We start from the raw sequence: 23,334 nt of genomic DNA on the forward strand, positions 1-23,334 counted from the left end.
AACTTTAACAACAAAACCAGAAATCAATATGCAGAAAATAAAGTCTAGAATAAAAAAGCCATTTGTAGACTGGTACAGGAGTGATGTAAGCAGCGTTTTAATACCCTTTCATTTTGATTGACAGTATTAGATGACCATGCACCTCCTGAACTTTTATGTATTCAAAAGTAGCACTTTGTATGTATTTATGTGTTACACTTATGAGAAAAAAGCCTGATTCAGACTTTCAGAATGTTACTGTGGCATGCTTGCTGAAGTAAAAATTAGCAATTTGTCTCAAGGTTCATTGACAGAATCTATTAATGACCCTACAGTAAGTGGACTCCATCTGAACAGGAGCCGCAGGCGGGACAGAGTTGATTAATGAAAGCTTACAAAAAGCCTGGCTGAGACATTAGCAAATGTCATTGAATCTGAGAATGATATACAGAGAAGAAAGATTGTGGCAAACTGACTTCCCAGAGTCTAGGGAAAGAGAGAATATTTGTTTTTAAGCCTGTACCGGCTCTGTGTGGGTGAACACTTGTGTGCACATAATAAATATGGCTGCACTTTAGTGTATGTGCGTGTTCTGCTGTTTCTCTCACAGTGAACTGAAACGACAGAATGCCAGCTATTCTTAACAGTCTCGCTGCTGCCCCTCTACTTCCAGGGGAAATGTCAGCACTGTCCTCTGGCTCTGTGCATTGTTGTGGCAGCTCTACCTTCACGGATTACCACAGAATGTTATAATCTTATTTCCATCCTAGCTCTTTTTTTTTTTTACCCCCAGTATAATTTAACCAAGTCAAAAGAACAGACACATTCAGGCAAATTCTCATCCAAGCTATGTGAAGCAATCCTTATTTTTGCAATGTTTGGTCATGCTAATGGCATAGAAATCAAAAGCTAAAAACTGTTTTAAACCTGCTTTCAAAGTACCAGACTGTAATATCACATCCGATGACCCAGAATAAATGAAAGTGAGTGTTAGAGATAACCAAGTCAATATTTAATGAGTGCAATGCTTATTTCTCCAGAGAAACTAAATCATAAGTTTCTACCAACTACTCAACAGACAGGACTGTGTGGTATCAAGGGCATTACCACAGAATGTTATAATCTTATTTCCATCCTAGCTCTTTTTTTTTTTACCCCCAGTATAATTTAACCAAGTCAAAAGAACAGACACATTCAGGCAAATTCTCATCCAAGCTATGTGAAGCAATCCTTAGTTTTGCAATGTTTGGTCATGCTAATGGCATAGAAATCAAAAGCTAAAAACTGTTTTAAACCTGCTTTCAAAGTACCAGACTGTAATATCACATCCGATGACCCAGAATAAATGAAAGTGAGTGTTAGAGATAACCAAGTCAATATTTAATGAGTGCAATGCTTATTTCTCCAGAGAAACTAAATCATAAGTTTCTACCAACTACTCAACAGACAGGACTGTGTGGTATCAAGGGCAATGAATTCATCTATGCTGACTTAAATAAACCAGATGGAGTAGACATCATCTTTGTAGACACAATGTTGACAGCCTGCCTACTTCCAGATGCTGCCTGATAAGAGATAATTTGAAGGTTTTAGACACACACACATACTTGCACTTTGTAAAGAGAGGTACTGTAGGTAACTATAGTCAGACAGAGATATTAATGCTAATTATTTTTGACCAGAGAGAGAATGTGAAAGAGGTCAATGTTTTCTTATTATTTATATGAACAATAATTAGATTTGTTAAATGAAGAGAAACTGATGACACAACTACATCCATTGGGATTGCCACTACTTCAGCTTCAGTTTGGTAGCAGATTAAGACTATGAAAATGATCATGAGCCCACCAGTATTCAGTGAGTTTGTGCAAAAACCCAAAACTAAACTAAACTAAACTAAACTAAACTAAAACACAGTGGCTGATAAAATGTTGAGATGAATGGGTCATCAGTTTCTCGTCATTTAAAACAAAAACAAAACAAAACAAACAAACAAAAAAAAAACAGTGACTGATAAAATGTTGAGATGAATGGGTCATCGGTTTTTCATCATTTAAAACAAAAACAAAAAACAAAACAAATAAAAAAACAGTGACTGATAAAATGTTGAGATGAATGGGTCATCGGTTTTTCATCATTTAAAACAAAAACAAAAAACAAAACAAATAAAAACCAGTGACTGATAAAATGTTGAGATGAATGGGAATATTAACAGATTTCTCACGTTTTATGGACCTTGAAAGAGCAACTTAAACAGGATAGCATTAGCTGAATAGCCTATTGATCCATGGGATGACCCACAGCTCTCATTACTGCAACCTTGTTGGAAAACCACTACAGTCTTGTTTTCATTCAGCAGTGTATCTTCTGCATTGTCTTTTGACTCCATACTTGTCCTTCTGAAACACTAAGATAAATATAGTAAAGTATATTATTAAATCATGTGAACAAACCCCCAGCTGGACAGGACAAAAATGCACTTACATTTCTCTGAAATGTCTTAATATTCAATTTTGCATTGAAGAGCTCATGTGGGAGGGTGATGAGCAGCTAGCAACAGTGAAAAAGGACTGTTTCATAGATTTGTTGTGTCTGCTTGTTTGGTCTTATAATTAACTACTAGTAGTTTGAAGGATTAGTTCACTTCCAGAATAAAAATGTCCTTACAATTTATTCACTCCCATGTCATCCAAGATGTTCATGTGTTTCTTTCTTCAGTCGAAAATAAATTAAGGTTTTTGAGGAAAACATTCCAGGATTTTTCTCCATATAGTGGACTTTAACAAGGACCAATGAGTTAAAGGTCCAAATTGCAGGTTCAATGCAGCTTCAAAGGGCTCTACACGATCCCAGCCGAGGAATAAGGGTCTTATCTAGCGAAACGATCTGCCATTTTCTAAAAAAAATAAATAAATAATAATAATACATTTATATACTTTTAACCACAAATGCTCATCTTCACACATTGCGAAATCATGTTGTAAAAGTCATGCGCAGTTAGTTCTTCGTCTGTGTGCTTTGGCTAAAAAAGGTAGGGTAGGGTGAAAAACTTCAAAATTATCTGACTTCGTTTTTATGTTGTTTTTTTGTTTTTTGTTTTTTTGTGAAGGGTGTTTGACTTTCTTTGCACGTTTGCTTTGTAAACACTGGGTTGGTGCTTCCGCCTATGTCACGTGTAGGCTAGTGCTAGTGCAAGCTAGTGCAAGCTAGTGCAAGACGAGCATTTGTGCATTTTGTTAAAAAGTATACACATAATTTTTTTTTTAGAAAATGACCAATCGTTTCGCTTGATAAGACCCTTATTCCTTGGCTGAGATCGTGTAGAGCCCTTTGAAGCTGCATTGAAACTGCAATTTGGACCTTCAACCCATTGACCACCATTGAAGTCCACTATATGGAGAAAAATCCTGGAATGTTTTCCTCAAAATGTATTATTCCTTTTCGACTGAAGAAAGAAAGACATGAACATTGGATGACATAGGGGTGAGTAAATTATCAGGAAATAATTGTTTTATTCTGGAAGTGAACTAATCCTTTAATCGTCTTTTGTTTGATAGTTTCACTTAGTCATTTTTGTCTTTAAATTGTCATTAAATTAATAAATCAATAACTGTGGTACACAAGTGAGAATTAGATCAAAAAGACTGACTTCCACTTTCTATTTTAAGTATTTTCTTTGTCCTTTAACCCCTGTTTCACACTGAGTAACAGACAGTCAGTCTTGGGAGTGGTAAGCCACTCGGACCATTATGTCCAACCTGTGTTCATTAACCTCATCCAAGTTAAAGGTCAGCTTGCTAATGGTCCACGCAGATAATTTTAACACACTTTATTCTGCTCCTGCAGCCGGGGCTTGGCTCAGTCTCCATCTGTCAGTGCTGCAGTCCCTTCCCAATAAATATGGCTGCACTTTAGTGTATGTGCGTGTTCTGCTGTTTCTCTCACAGTGAACTGAAACGACAGAATGCCAGCTATTCTTAACAGTCTCGCTGCTGCCCCTCCACTTCCAGGGGAAATGTCAGCACTGTCCTCTGGCTCTGTGCATTGTTGTGGCAGCTCTACCTTCACGGATTACCACAGAATGTTATAATCTTATTTCCATCCTAGCTCTTTTTTTTTTTACCCCCAGTATAATTTAACCAAGTCAAAAGAACAGACACATTCAGGCAAATTCTCATCCAAGCTATGTGAAGCAATCCTTATTTTTGCAATGTTTGGTCATGCTAATGGCATAGAAATCAAAAGCTAAAAACTGTTTTAAACCTGCTTTCAAAGTACCAGACTGTAATATCACATCCGATGACCCAGAATAAATGAAAGTGAGTGTTAGAGATAACCAAGTCAATATTTAATGAGTGCAATGCTTATTTCTCCAGAGAAACTAAATCATAAGTTTCTACCAACTACTCAACAGACAGGACTGTGTGGTATCAAGGGCAATGAATTCATCTATGCTGACTTAAATAAACCAGATGGAGTAGACATCATCTTTGTAGACACAATGTTGACAGCCTGCCTACTTCCAGATGCTGCCTGATAAGAGATAATTTGAAGGTTTTAGACACACACACATACTTGCACTTTGTAAAGAGAGGTACTGTAGGTAACTATAGTCAGACAGAGATATTAATGCTAATTATTTTTGACCAGAGAGAGAATGTGAAAGAGGTCAATGTTTTCTTATTATTTATATGAACAATAATTAGATTTGTTAAATGAAGAGAAACTGATGACACAACTACATCCATTGGGATTGCCACTACTTCAGCTTCAGTTTGGTAGCAGATTAAGACTATGAAAATGATCATGAGCCCACCAGTATTCAGTGAGTTTGTGCCAAAACCCAAAACTAAACTAAACTAAAACACAGTGACTGATAAAATGTTGAGATGAATGGGTCATCGGTTTTTCATCATTTAAAACAAAACCCAAAACTAAACTAAACAAAAAAACAGTGACTGATAAAATGTTGAGATGAATGGGTCATCGGTTTTTCATCATTTAAAACAAAAACAAAAAACAAAACAAATAAAAAAACAGTGACTGATAAAATGTTGAGATGAATGGGTCATCGGTTTTTCATCATTTAAAACAAAAACAAAAAACAAAACAAAATAAAAAACAGTGACTGATAAAATGTTGAGATGAATGGGTCATCGGTTTTTCATCATTTAAAATAAAATCAAAACAAAAAACAAAAACACACAGTGACTGATAAAATGTTGAGATGAATGGGAATATTAACAGATTTCTCACGTTTTATGGACCTTGAAAGAGCAACTTAAACAGGATAGCATTAGCTGAATAGCCTATTGATCCCTGGGATGACCCACAGCTCTCATTACTGCAACCTTGTTGGAAAACCACTACAGTCTTGTTTTCATTCAGCAGTGTATCTTCTGCATTGTCTTTTGACTCCATACTTGTCCTTCTGAAACACTAAGATAAATATAGTAAAGTATATTATTAAATCATGTGAACAAACCCCCAGCTGGACAGGACAAAAATGCACTTACATTTCTCTGAAATGTCTTAATATTCAATTTTGCATTGAAGAGCTCATGTGGGAGGGTGATGAGCAGCTAGCAACAGTGAAAAAGGACTGTTTCATAGATTTGTTGTGTCTGCTTGTTTGGTCTTATAATTAACTACTAGTAGTTTGAAGGATTAGTTCACTTCCAGAATAAAAATGTCCTTACAATTTATTCACTCCCATGTCATCCAAGATGTTCATGTGTTTCTTTCTTCAGTCGAAAATAAATTAAGGTTTTTGAGGAAAACATTCCAGGATTTTTCTCCATATAGTGGACTTTAACAAGGACCAATGAGTTAAAGGTCCAAATTGCAGGTTCAATGCAGCTTCAAAGGGCTCTACACGATCCCAGCCGAGGAATAAGGGTCTTATCTAGCGAAACGATCTGCCATTTTCTAAAAAAAATAAATAAATAATAATAATACATTTATATACTTTTAACCACAAATGCTCATCTTCACACATTGCGAAATCATGTTGTAAAAGTCATGCGCAGTTAGTTCTTCGTCTGTGTGCTTTGGCTAAAAAAGGTAGGGTAGGGTGAAAAACTTCAAAATTATCTGACTTCGTTTTTATGTTGTTTTTTTGTTTTTTGTTTTTTTGTGAAGGGTGTTTGACTTTCTTTGCACGTTTGCTTTGTAAACACTGGGTTGGTGCTTCCGCCTATGTCACGTGTAGGCTAGTGCTAGTGCAAGCTAGTGCAAGCTAGTGCAAGACGAGCATTTGTGCATTTTGTTAAAAAGTATACACATAATTTTTTTTTTAGAAAATGACCAATCGTTTCGCTAGATAAGACCCTTATTCCTCGGCTGGGATCGTGTAGAGCCCTTTGAAGCTGCATTGAAACTGCAATTTGGACCTTCAACCCATTGACCACCATTGAAGTCCACTATATGGAGAAAAATCCTGGAATGTTTTCCTCAAAATGTATTATTCCTTTTCGACTGAAGAAAGAAAGACATGAACATTGGATGACATAGGGGTGAGTAAATTATCAGGAAATAATTGTTTTATTCTGGAAGTGAACTAATCCTTTAATCGTCTTTTGTTTGATAGTTTCACTTAGTCATTTTTGTCTTTAAATTGTCATTAAATTAATAAATCAATAACTGTGGTACACAAGTGAGAATTAGATCAAAAAGACTGACTTCCACTTTCTATTTTAAGTATTTTCTTTGTCCTTTAACCCCTGTTTCACACTGAGTAACAGACAGTCAGTCTTGGGAGTGGTAAGCCACTCGGACCATTATGTCCAACCTGTGTTCATTAACCTCATCCAAGTTAAAGGTCAGCTTGCTAATGGTCCACGCAGATAATTTTAACACACTTTATTCTGCTCCTGCAGCCGGGGCTTGGCTCAGTCTCCATCTGTCAGTGCTGCAGTCCCTTCCCTGCAGTACCTGAGAATGCTTGTGTATTTTAACCAAAAATTACTCTAAAAACCCAGTGAACAGGGATATCTCACTGTGGACCTGTGGAAAAATATATACTACCTTACGTAAGATTTTTAAAATGTGCTCTTACCAAGACTACAAAAACAGTAGTATAATATTATAATTATATTATTATATTTCCATGACTTTTACAGGCCTGTAAATCTTTATTTTAAAATTTCCCAATATTTCCAGGTTTCCCATGACTGTGAGAACAGTAAAAAAAAAATGTTGTATGGTCCTCATACACTGATTTTCTTCTTTGTTTTCCTCTGAATTAGTTCATATTTAAAGTCCCAGAAAGAGACAGAGAATCAACCCAGACTCCCATTAATATTATATTAACAAGTAATTTAATCCACCACCAAACTAAACAAATTAAATAAAGATTTCACATTTATTACCTCATCAAAGAGTCCTCAAAACAAACCACAAAAAGAGAAAACAGATTATTATTAATACGGTACAATGACAGCTAATACATTTCAGCTTTTGGGATTTAAAAGTGTCTTTTTTCTCTTCTCTGCAACCTCATAATTGCTCTTCGGCTGTGTTTATGGGATGATGAATGCTCTGTGAAACACCATCATTAACTGTTTGCTATTTTCATAGAGGTAATTTGGCTGAGCAAACACTAACTTCAGTCCAAACCAATGAGCATGAAAGTCATGGAAAGGGACTCGGTGTGTATGGTAAGAGAAAACTTGGTAAGAGAGAGAGAGTGTGTAATGTGCTGCCAGATAAGGGCTGTTACATAATAGGCAAGACTTATAGGTGAAAAAGGAAACAAAAACTTTAGCTTAGCTGTCTGCAAACTGTAGCGCACGGGCTAAAAGCTGACAGCCCTCAGCAAAACTCAGCAAAAACACATTAATGTCTTTTAGGGTCAGATAATGTGACAGATAATGTGCCTCATTGGTTCCCACATGACCCTAAAAGTCTTCTCTACTCTCTCAAGAAGCCAAACATGACTAATAGACAGAGCATTGGCCACTATGCCACACATTGGAGTTAAAAAAAGAAAACCCTTAATATATGTTTGGTTGCTTGACGGGACGCCGGAACAAATAAGCAGCAGATTTTGTTCGGGACAGTACCTCAGGGTGATAACAAGCTGCTCACCTTGCTTGCGAACGTCCTCTACAGCTGCGATAAGCTCCTCCTTCAGGTCCTGGCTGTCCTTAGCAATCTGCTCGCCCTTTTCTAGAAAGTTCTGTGTAGCCTGCTCCACGGAAACAGCCAGCACGTGAGCTTTCTTGGAGCGTCCCTTTTTCTTACTGGATGGACCTTTGTTACTGGTGTTGACCAGGGTGGTCACCTGTGTATGAGAAGAGTCATAGATGAAGATAGATTGTGCAAAAGACTTGTTTTTATCACATTTTCACTGAGCAGAATATATAAAGCAAATCTGGCAACGTAGGTCATTTGGCACATTTAATGAAAATGTGTGATGAACACAAGCATGATCGAGCCGAAGTTTGTTCATCTCTAAACCAATGGGTCAGAAAACTGCTGGGTTTGTTTGTTGCTTTCAGAATTATGAACAAGTAAGGGGCCACTCACAACAATCAAAGACATCCATATCATGTTTGTTTGTTTGTTTTTATGCACCATGTACATGAATACTATAGTGAGTAACAGTGCATTTAAATAATATCAGAACGGTATTACCATCAGATGTCATTACTGTTCCATGGTATTGCCACATTTCTGTATGGACACAATGTCTGAAGTCTTGTCTGACTTGTCTTGAGTGTCAAGTGCACATCTTAGTTTAACACTGCACCACATAATCAAATTTATTAAGTACATGCATGCATTTGGACAGGGTAAAACTAACATTGCCTATCTATGTTGACAGAAGAGATTATTTGCATTGCAGACATTTCTGGCAATTTACCACATTTTTCTGCACGATTAGATCTACACATTCCTAATAAAGCCTGTGCTGTTAAGAAACATTTTATGTGATGTATATTGACTCATTCAATAGTCAAGCTTTAAGCTCTCAAAGGGCCTATAAAACAGTGCTGGTTTTCATTTTCTGCTGCAGGGCTCTGCTGGGACCGTTCTCCCAGGGTAATGTATTTTCAAGGACACCCACGCTTAGTAATTACCATAGTACAACAAAGGACTAACTCGAGTTCCTTGTCCAAACTCAGCCTATACAGCTGATAAAGCTTAGGACCCCATTTGCCTGAACATTTATCACAGTTATTCCCAAAGCTGATGCACAGAAAAACACTGGATTACATTAAGAGAGGTTTAATCAAAACAAAGCATAGTTGACTTTTAAAGGAGAACATAGAAAGTGATCTTAAGTAAATTCAGCTTAGACTGGGTTAATGATAATGAAAAACATGACATTGGGACAAAAGATTGAAATTATTTTGCAAGGAAAAGCTAATGCTAACAGTTTATATTGCCAGCAAATGTTGCATTACGCTTCATTACAGAAACAAGAGAAATGGCATTCAATCTAACACTCTCCACTAAACAGAGTTCAGAAAGTTCAGATGATACATTAGGGATAAATGTACAGTCAAGACTATCATTATCAGAAAGCAAACTCCAGCAAGGCCTTGGCGTGAAGAAAAGATTAAAAGATTCTGGTAAGAAACTATGACAGCTATGTTGGGAATCAGTTGCCTCAGACTATAAAATTATATGACTGCAGAATGCTGCTATTGACCAATCAGAATCAAGTATTTCAGAAGGTTGCCCATGCAAATACCATGGTACATTAACACTATAATCATTATCATGGTATTTATTAGGGCTGTCACATTGCAGTGTTTCAGTACTGAATGAACTGCGTTTTTGAATGAATCAAGTGAGCCAATGATTCAGAGACCAATTCATAAATACAGTCACTTGCATCATTTATGAATGAATCAGCTGTTTAAATGAATCAGCTGATTGATTATTTATTTATTTATTTATTTATGAATGAACGAACGAATGTGAAGTGATGCTCAAATTGAAAACAAATAGTTATTTGAGGCAGTTTAACTTCAGTGTAGAAAAATCAGAAAGATTTGTTCTTTAATCAAATTATTTGACTAGTCAGCACAGAAAATCTGAAAAATTCAGTAAAACTCTCACAAAACAAAAGCCAAAGTAGATTAGTAAAAAAAAAAAAAAATAATAAAAATAAAAATAATGTTATTATGCTTTTTATAGTCTCCACCCCATATAATGTCAAAATATGCTTCAAAAATTCACTTTTTGTGCTGAAGAAAAAATAAATAAAAGTGCATACAGGTTTGGAACAACTAATAAAAAATGAATAACGACAGAATAGTCAATAACGAATCATTATTACTAAATAAATCCTTTAATCCTGCTGCATCAAATTCAAAACTTATACTGAACAATCCTGTTTTACTATAAAGGAGTTCAGTGCTCCAGTGAGGGAATTCCCTGACACTAGTATCACTCATAACCACACAATCAATCCCCAACGAGACTTACCTTCTCTTGAATAACACTGTCAGTGTCAATAACAGCGTCAGCAAGACAAATGGAGCACTAACATTTATAAATGAACCCCAGATCTGGTATTCTCTGTTCTATAATAATGTGAGAACAATAAAACACCACAACACTCCCACTACAGTCGTTTCATAAGGACAGTGGGGAAGTTTTTAATAGTATTATGACAACAAAAGTGTAAAAAATGGTAGCAATAGAAAGTCAGTCAAGACTGGATTTCTTGTGAACACCACCTCCTTCCTTGTTCTATGTAACATACGGAGATGAAGTCTATCTTTCTGAGCCCATGCAGGGCATTGATTTGGCTGGCTTTTTAATCATTATCATGATCTGGTCAAAACTGACCATGAAAGCTGATGACTTCTATTTAGCATATACATGACATTCTATGTAACGCTTTAACTGTCCAAGGTTGTTTACTGGTTGTACCAGATAGGTGCATATCAAAGCACATAGAGTAAAAATGATGTAAAACAGTTTGTCCTTAAATCAGGCTTGTCGTGTAATGGACCATTTGCTTTTAACCTAAGATTTTTACCTTTTTTACCCTCATTTTATGTTTGATATTTCATTCCATCAAAACGGACATGTCAAAAAGATCCTTTCATCACTTTAAAAAACATAATTTGTGTTAACAATTGGGCCAAGCTGAAAAAAAATCACAGAAGTTGTTATGAGCCCCCAGAAGGGAGTGATATTCAAAAGCCAAAGTAGATTAGTGAAAAAAAAAATAATAATAATAATAATAATAATAATAATAATAATGTTATTATGCTTTTTATAGTCTCCACCCCATATAATGTCAAAATATGCTTCAAAAATTCACTTTTTGTGCTGAAGAAAAAATAAATAAAAGTGCATACAGGTTTGGAACAACTAATAAAAAATGAATAACGACAGAATAGTCAATAACGAATCATTATTACTAAATAAATCCTTTAATCCTGCTGCATCAAATTCAAAACTTATACTGAACAATCCTGTTTTACTATAAAGGAGTTCAGTGCTCCAGTGAGGGAATTCCCTGACACTAGTATCACTCATAACCACACAATCAATCCCCAACGAGACTTACCTTCTCTTGAATAACACTGTCAGTGTCAATAACAGCGTCAGCAAGACAAATGGAGCACTAACATTTATAAATGAACCCCAGATCTGGTATTCTCTGTTCTATAATAATGTGAGAACAATAAAACACCACAACACTCCCACTAAAGTCGTTTCATAAGGACAGTGGGGAAGTTTTTAATAGTATTATGACAACAAAAGTGTAAAAAATGGTAGCAATAGAAAGTCAGTCAAGACTGGATTTCTTGTGAACACCACCTCCTTCCTTGTTCTATGTAACATACGGAGATGAAGTCTATCTTTCTGAGCCCATGCAGGGCATTGATTTGGCTGGCTTTTTAATCATTATCATGATCTGGTCAAAACTGACCATGAAAGCTGATGACTTCTATTTAGCATATACATGACATTCTATGTAACGCTTTAACTGTCCAAGGTTGTTTACTGGTTGTACCAGATAGGTGCATATCAAAGCACATAGAGTAAAAATGATGTAAAACAGTTTGTCCTTAAATCAGGCTTGTCGTGTAATGGACCATTTGCTTTTAACCTAAGATTTTTACCTTTTTTACCCTCATTTTATGTTTGATATTTCATTCCATCAAAACGGACATGTCAAAAAGATCCTTTCATCACTTTAAAAAACATAATTTGTGTTAACAATTGGGCCAAGCTGAAAAAAAATCACAGAAGTTGTTATGAGCCCCCAGAAGGGAGTGATATTATTATCTTTAATAAGAAGTATTCCACTTTTTTACTTTTTTGTGTAAAACTTGGCCAAGTTTTAAGATATAATATTTAAGAGTCAGACAGACAGATTCACATATTGATTCAAATGTTACCACAACTACAACTCATGCAAAGTCCTCCAAGTCCATCTGACAACTCTGGTCTAATTGGAGACACACTCCACTCCTGGAGATTTATCGGCAGACAGAGACTGGGTTTCCATGGAGATGCCCACAGTCCTGTCAAAGCCATCAACAAAAGGTCCAGGTGAAAATAAAAAAAAGTTGTACTGCCACATGATATTTCACAGCACATTTTGAACCTAAGGAACTTGCAAACTTGTTTAAATTTTTTTTTTTTTATTATTATTAAATAATTAATTTATTTATTTATTTTTGTCCATATATATATATATATATATATATATATAGTTACAAAAATACTTTTTTATTGTTATAAATAAAAATACTGTGAGAAGAAGAAGAAGAAGAAGAAGAAAAAATAAGAAGCTTTGTTTCTCAGGAATAAATAAATGCATATTAAAACATCAAAATAAAATAATGAAATATTATAATGGTTAAAGTAATTAAAATATAACAGTTTTTTGTAATAATATTTTATAGATTTTTATATTCTCTACAATCATAAGATAACTCACATAGGCGCTCTCTACAACTCTGCAATGCCTACAAATGATGGACGATTTGGCTGGAAGTGCCGTGGGAAAGCTCATTATTTCTCCATGAAGATTCCTAAGACTGTGTTTCAGGTGTCCATGCCAAACTGATCATGGTTACTAACAGCAAAGGATGTCAAGTTGAAGAAAAGATGCCATCTAACAGACAAAAGTGTGAGTTCCCCCTGTGCTGGAACTTAAAAAGAAAGCTCTGTTTCTACCAGCCAAGCCAGAATCATTTCATAGTGTCAGGAAACACAGAGGGTGGCAGTAATCCTGCATGGGAGGCCTAAAAGAAGGAAGTCTTCTTGAGTTGAGAAACCTAATTGAAACCCTCAACCTAAAATGATAAATGAAGTGACACAGCCACTCCTCCTACTTCTGATTTCAAGGAAGTGCTGGTGGCAATGAGATACGCTTAATGGTGATGCATGACAACAACAAAAGTATATAATATTTCCAGTGTCATTCCATTTTCTTGAAAAAGACAAAAAAATAACAGGGTAAGAAACAAACGAAATGATAATGGAGAGTGTCCACACATCTCCTTTTTTTTCTGTCTACAATCAAAGTAAAATGCGGGGCCAAATAACAAAATGAACAAAAAGTAACACAAAGCCAACCAGCCTCTTTGAATACCATATAAAAAGTGTTAGTAAAAAGTGTTAGCCTTTTCTGTTGCACTATTAATCCACACGGAGTATAATATGATCATTACTATCTGAATGTCACAATAGGCCTCACAAGGGTAAATCACGCAGATTGTTTGGTAATTATTGGCTGCAGTTTAAAAGCTCAATAGTGAACAAGGTCAAAGTTGAAACGTTCGAATTGAGTGTCACATTACAATACTTGACCTGCAACAAGTACATTGGAAAAAACTGAAGCAAGTCATTTAAAATGGCCTTTTTGAAAGTGGCATTAACCTTTTAACAAGTATAATCAATCAACTACAACATTTAGGATTTACTAACAGCTTGTGGCAGTGCAAACCCTCTTTTGAACTAAAAAACTACTGACATAATTTACTAGAGAAACCCAGTGAAATATTAACGATCAAAAGGTGGGACAGTTATTTTTTGTGGCTGACTTTACTAAATATTTATTTTTTAGATGCACAATGTATGGGAGGAGAATATTTGAATTAATCAGGCAAGATTAGTTATTTTGCGCCATTTTTAAACACCCATAAAAGTATATCTTAACCCATTTTGTGCTTCGCATGGCTGTAGCAGTGGCTAATTTGCACTACTTTTGATAGATTGCATTGGTCATTATGAACATGAGCTGGCTGCGTCTGTCTTCTTTAATTTGCACATTGTCAGTAGATCACATGCAGAACTTTTTTTCACATGCAGAAGGATTGTGGTTTCACACTAATTTGCCCTTTTTAGTAAATTTACTAAATTCAAATTTGCATTTGTGCAATTGCACACTTTGCGCCACTGCAGACAGAAAAAAAAAAGATTAAAAGCAAGAAAACAACTAACCATGCAAAGTTTATTTGTCCTGTGAACCAGACTAACTTGAATGTTTTTTGCATCTTTCTAGCCATTGTCTTGAGATGTGACTGTTCCACTTCATTTATTACATTTAAACGTGTATTAAGCACATTTGAATTGTTCTTTGACAGCTCAGTTAGACAACTGACCACAGAGTGATTCACAACTGTGAGAATTCAGTCACTAATTATAGATCTCGTGCCAAACATGGCAGGGACTTTATCCTACAGCGAAAACAAGAAAAAGGGGGAAAAAAATGTTGACAGAAGTAAGGGAGGGAAGCCCTAAGGGATGAGAATTCAGAAGGAAAGAATGGGGACGCATGTGCTTGAGCTGTCCCAAGGTCATATCATGCCGAGCTGAAGCAGGTGGCCTGGAGAAAAGACTGACAGCTCAGTGTAAAAGCACCTGCCTAACCATGCAGTGAGATCTAACGCTTAGTCAGGCTCGCTTTAACCTGCGAAACCTTTCTCACGGCCGGGCTGCAGATATGATGAGTTATTTCACTTCGGTAAACCAAAGAAATAAACATTCCTTTATTTAAAACAACTGCTTAGTGTAGCGGAAAGGGGAACCGCTGAGGGTCTGGGCGTGATAAAACTGTCAATGGCATATTAAAGGCCCCAAGCGTGGTAAGTGACCTGAAAACTTTAAATGAGGTCCAATGAAAGCCACAGTCCATCTCAAATACATCACTAGCTACCGCTGCCGACCTTTCCCCACGGTCCATAGCCCTCTACGGTTGTGTTTTATCAGCAATCAATAATACTAAATGTTCCACAAGTGATCTCCTTGGCTCAGAGGGCCCACCAGTGAATCCAGCCACGTATAATTAAAAGGACACCGCAACACTGCTCAGATTTCTGCCGGCTGTTCTCTAAGCCTACTGCTCAGGTCTAGGGACAATCTAATGCTTTGGTATTAACTGAAGCTTTGACCAAAATATGTTTTGTTTAACTGCAGAAGGGAAGGAGGTGGTTCTTATGATTTGGTCAAAAACATGTTATTATTTTCAATTTCAATATGACAAACATCTAAAAGTCATACTGCTGCTGCCTATACATCAATTCTATAAATCAATTTTGTCCTTGTATTTGCCTTATATTGCCAAATTTACCGCAAAGGTGACACGGAAGCATTTCTGAAGTGGCATTTAGGTGTCTTTACTTTTACTTGACTGTTTAATGCTGCCTTGCAAGTGGCTTAAATGTATTTGAACTTCAATTACAGTACAATTGAATATTTTGATACTGAGGTGGGTTGGACAGGCATAATTTAGCATGGTTTTAATGCACCATTTTATCTTTATACTGAATTTTGAACTGGCACAGTGCAGGCACAGAGCAGCCTTAACTTGGCTGTGTAAAGATGTTTTATGTGGACATAAATAGGGTTAAATAAATTTTTGTTTAGTTAGGAACAGGATCTCTGTTATAGTTAATTCACATTATTATTATTATTATTATTATTATTATTATTATTATTATTATTGTTGTTGTTGTTGTTGTTGTTGTTTATTTATATATTTATTTATTTATATTTCCGGAACCTTGTCAACCTAAATACAACATTACAACAATATATATACTAATAATACTGATACTAATACTACTAATATAATTTTTTTTATTCAATATTATTATTTATTTATTTGTTTGTTTGTTTGTTTGTTTATTTATTTATTTATAAGATAAGAAATATACCTGTGCACCAAACTACGGATAGAAAATGAATCATACTCAAACCACCTCCAGAAACGGACTGAGTGGTTATATACAGCAAACTGCTCTGCGGTGAAGATACCGTATATCAAGACACCAAGCTCAATGTATGCTTCGAATGTCAACCCTTTCACTTTAAAGCATGCAGTGCAAGCTTACTCTATATTCAATTACATCGACTGTCATTTAACAATTTAAAATTATAATGCAATTAATTGTGCTTCCCTAGAAGGAGGAACATCAAAGGAGTTTCTCAAAAGAGAATAAACCATCTTCCAAAACAGTATTGGCCTCTGGGTTACCTACAGTGAGAATGTATTTAAATCAACAACTTATGCATTGTGCATGAGGAAGCCGCCAATTCTAAGTGAAGTCCATCAGGTTTACCCATGAGGATGGAAGAGAAAGATTTCATAAATTATCTTATCATTTGGATCTCAACGTTGCATCTACTTTCCACCTTATCTCTCCTCCTGTGTGTTGAGAATCCATTCTCAGATAGATTTCCATTCCAGAATTCCATTCAGAGATAGTGAAAATGACATTGCCTGAATCACTAGCATGAGGAACCATAAATATCATTCCTGATTGAAAAGCAGTGTGAGCGAGAGCTCCACCACTAAAACAATACAGCCCTCCCTGAGCAGCTCTGACCCGAGGTGAAGGTTAAAGATACTCTCACAGAGAGAGTGGAGCCCTGCCAAAAGAGGCTGGAGAGAAAATCCTTTGTTTCTCCTCACCCACCGGATTTAGTCAGAATGCGTTATCTCCTCAGAGAGAGGCAGACAAAGCGGATGCCAAGTGCAAGCGAGCGCACTCATGCCATGTGCCAAAACTGCATTCAAATTAAGACATGGAGACCAACTGATGACTACAGTCACACTTTTTACCAGCTTCAATCACTTTCAAGTACATTGTCCAAGTTCCAAATCAAGCAATACAAAGAATTGAAACAAGAACTGCATGAACTACCATTCAGGAGTTTGATGTTTGTACGATTTTTTGAACAAAATTATTATTCAGCATGGATGCGTTAAATCGATCAAAAGTGGCACCGATGTCTTTTACATTGTTGCAAAAAAAAAAAAAAACTATTTCAAATAAACACTGTTCTTTCTGAATTTTCTATTCATCAAAGAGTCTTGAAAAATGTATTAAGTTTTCCACAAAAACATTAAGCAGCACAACTGTTTTCAATATCTCTGTGTCAAATCTCTGTGACGATACATCGTCGTATCGATGTATAGAACACAGCACTAATTCATATTGCTTGTAGATGTTACTACACTTCAAGTGAAGTTAACCTGTGGCAAATTCAATTGAATGGGTATGATTTGGAACGACACACACATCTTTATAAAAGGTCTAACATCTGAAAATGCATATCAGAGCAAAAACATTCAGAGTTCAGAAAAAAAATCTGCTTCATTGAAAGTTCACAGAATCATGTAGCCTTCATTATCCATAATGGAAGACGTTTGAAACAACTAGAACTCTTCCTATAGCTGGCCTCCTGGCCAAACTGAGCAACTGATGGAGAAGGGCCTTGCCTAGACTGGTGCCCAAGATGCTGATGGTCACTCTAGTTGAGCTCCATGATCATACATGCAGATGGGAGAAACCTACAGAAGGCCAAACATCACTGCAACACTCCACCGATCTGGGCTTTATGTCGGTGAGGCCAGACTCAATCTTCTCCTCAGTGAAGACACACAAAAACCCACTTGGAATTTGCAAAAAAGCACCTAAAGGACTCTTAAACTGTGAGAAACAAGATTCTCTGGTCAGATGAACCTCAATTCCAAGCATAATGTTTGAAGGAAACCAGGCACTGCTCATCACCTGCAGAGTACCATCCCAAAAGTAAAGTGTGCTGGTAGAAATATTGAGATAGCCTTGATGAAAACCTAGTCCAGAGCATTCAGAACCTCAGACTGGGCAACAGGACAATTAACCTAAACACAGCAAGATTAGCTTATAGACAAGTCTGTGAATGTCCTTGAGTGGCCCAGCCAGAGCCTGAGTTGAACCCAATGAAATATTTCTGGAGAAACCTGAAAATGTGCATCTGCCCTCATCTGACCTGACAGAGCTTGAGAGGTGAAGAGGTGAGGAGAAGAATGGCAGATGATTGCCAAAAGCTGATGTGCAAAGCTTGTCGCATCATACCCAAAAAGACTTGAGGCTGTTAAGGTGCTTCAGCTAAGTAATGAGTTAAGGGTGTGAATACTTATTCAATGTACTTATTTCAGTGTTTTTATTTTTAATACATTTACAAAGTTGTGACAGTTCTGCTTTTGCTTTGTCATTATGGTGTATGGAGTGTAGATTGATGTGGGGGGAAAAAAAATATTTAAAGCAGTTTAACATAAAACTGCAACATAAAACGTGAAATAAATGAAGGGGTATGAATACTTTTGCAAGGTATATTTAAATACAGTAAAACAGAGAAACATTGCAATCTTATTACAATTTAATATTTTAATATATTTTAAAATGTAATTTCCTGGATTCCTGGATGACAAAGTTAGGGTGACCATACGTCCTCTTTTCCCCAGACATGTCCTCTTTTTGGACCTAAAAAATGTGTCAGGCCGGGATTTCTTTATCGCCCAAAATGTCCGGGATTCGGCTTTTTTCTTTATCCCGCTCCCGCTGAATTTCTGACCATTGCCACCTGCTCCCGCAATATGTGTTTCGCTCCCGCGATTTTCGTGTCCACTCCTTTAAACATTCTAATATTGTGTATAATTTTGGGAGCCGCTCTCAATATGCGGTGTATTTAAATCTCTTTTGAATGAGCTACAATGACCCTAAGCACACAGCAAGAGTGGCTTATAGACTACTCTGTGAATGCCCTTGAGTGGCCCAGCCAGAGCCTGAGTTGAACCCAATCAAATATTTCTGGAGAAACCTGAAAATGTGCATCTGCCCCCATCCAACCTGACAGAGCTTGAGAGGTGAAGAGGTGAGGAGAAGAATGGCAGATGATTGCCAAAAGCTGATGTGCAAAGCTTGTCGCATCATACCCAAAAAGACTTGAGGCTGTTAAGGTGCTTCAGCTAAGTAATGAGTTAAGGGTGTGAATACTTATTCAATGTACTTATTTCAGTGTTTTTATTTTTAATACATTTACAAAGTTGTGACAGTTCTGCTTTTGCTTTGTCATTATGGTGTATGGAGTGTAGATTGATGTGGGGGGAAAAAAAATATTTAAAGCAGTTTAACATAAAACTGCAACATAAAACGTGAAATAAATGAAGGGGTATGAATACTTTTGCAAGGCACTGTATATATATATAAAATACAAAATATTAAAAAAATGTAATTAGTACTAATAAAAATAGCAAAGCAGCACGGCAAATCATCCATGCTAAATTGAGTTAAAATTGAGTTAAATTGGAGGGTTTGCAACACATTTAACTTCCAAAACATGACATATTTTTGTATTTAAAAGAATTCAGGGGGAAAAATGTAGAGATAGATTTGACTAGACATTGAAAAGCTGGCTTTGATATTATTAGTTATTATCATTTTGCATTGGCAATGCAGCCTTGTTTACATCGGCAGAAAAGCTGTTGCAATGCGATGAACTAAACAAAAACATTTTGTTCTTCAGAATAGTGTGCAAATCAATTTTGATTTCACATTGTCTGCAGAAGAATCGCTCTGCAGCCAGATGGTCTTGATAATCCTTGGATGACGTTTTCATCCTGCGTGTTCATGCCCACATTCCTTGACAAAGCTTTCCTCAAACAGACAGGTTGCTTGAGCATTTTTGGTTGATGTAAAGATGACCAGACAGACTCTGCAACTGCAGCAGTATTAGCGAGCGCTTTGAGCTTAGACTACATAAGAAGCACTGGCTGGCAGATGACTCAGTGTGTCACATGGGCCTCGACGGAATTATTAGGCGGCGATGCCATGGCCACACGTCAATTCCGTGTTAGTCACAGTCAAGGGCTTTAAAAGAGCAAGGGCGCTCGGAAGCCTCTTACCCCTGTCGCCTGTCCTTCTTTCATGTTTGCGGCATGGCGAAGTGAGATTTCTCTCTTCTCTTCCTCCCCCCTCATGTTCTTCATGATTGCATCAATATTTTTATATTTTTCTCATCCCAAACACCCAGAGCTGTTGTAACAGTGATTGTGCAGCGATTTGAGAATTGGTTTTTGCAAACCGTAATTAGAACATGATCCATCTCAGCTGAGTTTAAAAAGTCTTTTATTGTGGGAAAAAGACAATTTTTTTATTTATTTAGTATTAAGCAGGCAAGATTATGCAACATGCTGCAAGATTTGCACTATAAAAAAAGAGGAATTTAAATACATTAGTTCTAAAATTATTAAAGAAAAACAAACAGTCCCCCCTTTAGCATACTTGCTCAACCCAGATTAGTCTGCCTTCATCTAAATTAACAAAAAAGATTAGGATAAGAAAAAAACAAGGTATAGTTACATCAAAAGAGTTTTCTCTGAGGAGGCAATGCAGGCAGCGCTTACACAAAAATATACACTACACACCTGTTAAAGTTTGGAATAACTAAGATTTCGTTTTCGAAAGGAGTCATTTAGGCTCACTGCATTGCCCCTTATATGTCAGGCCGGGATTTCTTTATCGCCCAAAATGTCCGGGATTCGGCTTTTTTCTTTATCCCGCTCCCGCTGAATTTCTGACCATTGCCACCTGCTCCCGCAATATGTGTTTCGCTCCCGCGATTTTCGTGTCCACTCCTTTAAACATTCTAGTATTGTGTATAATTTTGGCACATCAGGGAGCCACTCTCAGTATGCGGAGTATTTAAATCTCTTTTAAATGAGCGTTCGTGCTGGTCACTTTCACTTTCGATTTCGCGATCACATGCACTCTGTGTAAAGGATGCACATCTTGCAAGATAAGATATTTGTCAGTGAGCTCAGGATCTGTTAAGCAGCAAATACTCCATGGTGTTGTCAGTCATCTCTCCTTATTCTTGACCTGGCTGTGATCAGTCAAATCTGACTACTGCAGCTCTTTTTGGATGCAGGGTTGCCAAGTCCGTGTTTTTTCCACATAATTGGGCTACTTTTAAACTGTCGTCATGGGTTGATTTCCCCAAGTGGGTTAAAGGTTTGAAATATTGCATAAAATATGTTTGACTGAAATGCCTGTATTGAAACATTTTGCATTCAACCTATGATAGAACATTTTTATGGACTTTTTCATTAACTGTTCCCTCCTGGTGGAATGACCTGCCCAACTCAATCCAAGCAGCTAAGTCCTTAATAATTTTCAAGAAATGGCAGAAAATACATCTCTTTCATCTTTATATGACCCTCTAACTCTAGCACTCTCTATTCTATTTCTATTCTAACTACTTGTTTTATTTAAAAATATAAGAGCTTTTAACACTAGCATTCTCTATGCTTTCTTTATTCTTTCTACTTATTTTATTTTTATTTATTATAAATAATGACCTTCTAACACAAGCATTATCTATTTTTTTCTGTTCTATTGATTTGTTTCATTTTTATTTAAAAATGAGTCTCTAACACTAGCATTCCCTATTCTTATTATATTCTATCTACTTGTTTTCTTTTTATTTATTCTAAAAACAAAACAAGCAAACAAACAAAAATAAAACTTTGCTACGTATACATTACGAATGCTACGTTAGGCGAAACCCCGCTTCCTCATAGTGATTTCAAAGGAGACAGAATAATAATTTTCTGTTCCTTTTTCCTTTTTTTCTGTAAGAGGCTGCAATGACGATATTGAACTGCTGTTAGCATCTTATCTACCAAATTCCTGCAGCAAGTGTTTGTGCAGAGGACAATGAGAGAGGAAGGTGAAAAATACTAATTGAAAAAATACAGAAAAACCAAAGTGAGGCATTGCCGCTTTGTTCCATTTTTAAAATGAATACATAAAGCACAAAGTAGTTCACTAAAAGTTCAACAACATACTTGAACGGATACAGCTCAAAACTTTGTTCACATTTGAGAATGAAAAACGTCTCGGTTACTTGTGTAACCCTCGTTCCCTGAAGGAGGGAACGGAGACGTCACGCTGGTGACCGACGAATTTGGGGATCTCGCCAGAGAGACCAATCCACTTCGAGTTTAACTAAATGAGCCATTGGACATTGGCATGCGGAATTCACATCTAGCTGCCACACCCCACAGCGCGGGTATAAGAGGCAGCAGGTGCACCGCATTAATTCATGTTTTTGCTGAGGAGCCAAGCCGGTGACCCGGCAGCTCAGCAGTGGTACAGCAACCGTGGTAACAGGACATGACATCTCCATTCCCTCCTTCAGGGAACGAGTGTTACACAAGTAACCGAGACATTCCCTTTCAGTCGGTAGCGCTCCTCCTGCGCATGATATGAGACTGCTTCTGCGCCGCTGAAAACTGCTGGACAAACCTCTCGATCGCGTTGCCGAAAAGGCCTGCCTGTGATACAGGAGCATTCAGGAATTGCACCTTATCATGCTCCTTCATATCAGCCAGACACAGCCAGAGATGGCGCTCCTGGACCACCAAGGTGGACATCGCACGACCCAGAGACTGTGCAGCTACCTTCATCGCTCGGAGCTTTGACCTGATGAACCTGCAATAACGCCATGGCGTGAAGGGCAGAGGCCGCCTCCCCACAAGCTCTGTAAGCACTGCCAGTTAGATCTGATGAATACTTACAGGCCCGCGAGGGGAGACACGGGTCACCCCGCAGAGTAGTGGCAGCCGTAGGGCACAGTTGCACGGCCAAAGACCGCTCCACCAAGGGAATGCCCGTGTACCCCAAAGCAGCCCCGCCATCGGGGGTGGTGAGGGAGGAGGAGCTGAACGATTGTTTCTGGCAGTAAAAGGTGCCTTCCATGATCTCGTGAGCTCCTCATGCACCTCCGGGAAGAATGGCACCAGTGGGGGGCGCTGAGAACCAGCGCGGCCCCCACCGACGAACCACTCATCCAGCCTCGAATGACCGGGACGTGGTGGAGGATTCCACACGAGCCTGACATTCTCAGCGGCCCGGGAAAGCATAGCCGTCATCTCTGGGTCTGACTCGGGCAATGCCACTCTCCCCTAAGGGGGAAAGCAGTTGAGTCGTCATCCCCGGAGAGAGAGAGAGCGCCCTCCGATGCAGCGATTGACATCTGGTCGTCAGGGGGAGCACAGAAGGATACGGGCCCAGCAGAGGGCCCAGCGTGCACCTCCGG

General features: G+C 37.4%; 1 protein-coding gene across 1 annotated transcript in view; it reads right to left on the reverse strand.

Annotated features, from left to right (window-relative positions):
* LOC107706127 (catenin alpha-2-like) overlaps positions 1–23,334 on the reverse strand; it is a 440,403-nt gene that overhangs the window by 353,779 nt on the left and 63,290 nt on the right. Inside the window, exon 3 of the mRNA XM_016509710.1 lies at positions 8,068–8,263. Within this exon, the coding sequence (XP_016365196.1) occupies positions 8,068–8,263 (196 nt within the window). The remainder of the gene's footprint in view (positions 1–8,067; positions 8,264–23,334) is intronic.

Source organism: Sinocyclocheilus rhinocerous, unplaced genomic scaffold (genome assembly GCF_001515625.1).
Source record: "Sinocyclocheilus rhinocerous isolate Xijiao unplaced genomic scaffold, SAMN03320098_v1.1 scaffold3309, whole genome shotgun sequence".
NCBI classification, from domain to species: Eukaryota; Metazoa; Chordata; class Actinopteri; order Cypriniformes; family Cyprinidae; genus Sinocyclocheilus; species Sinocyclocheilus rhinocerous.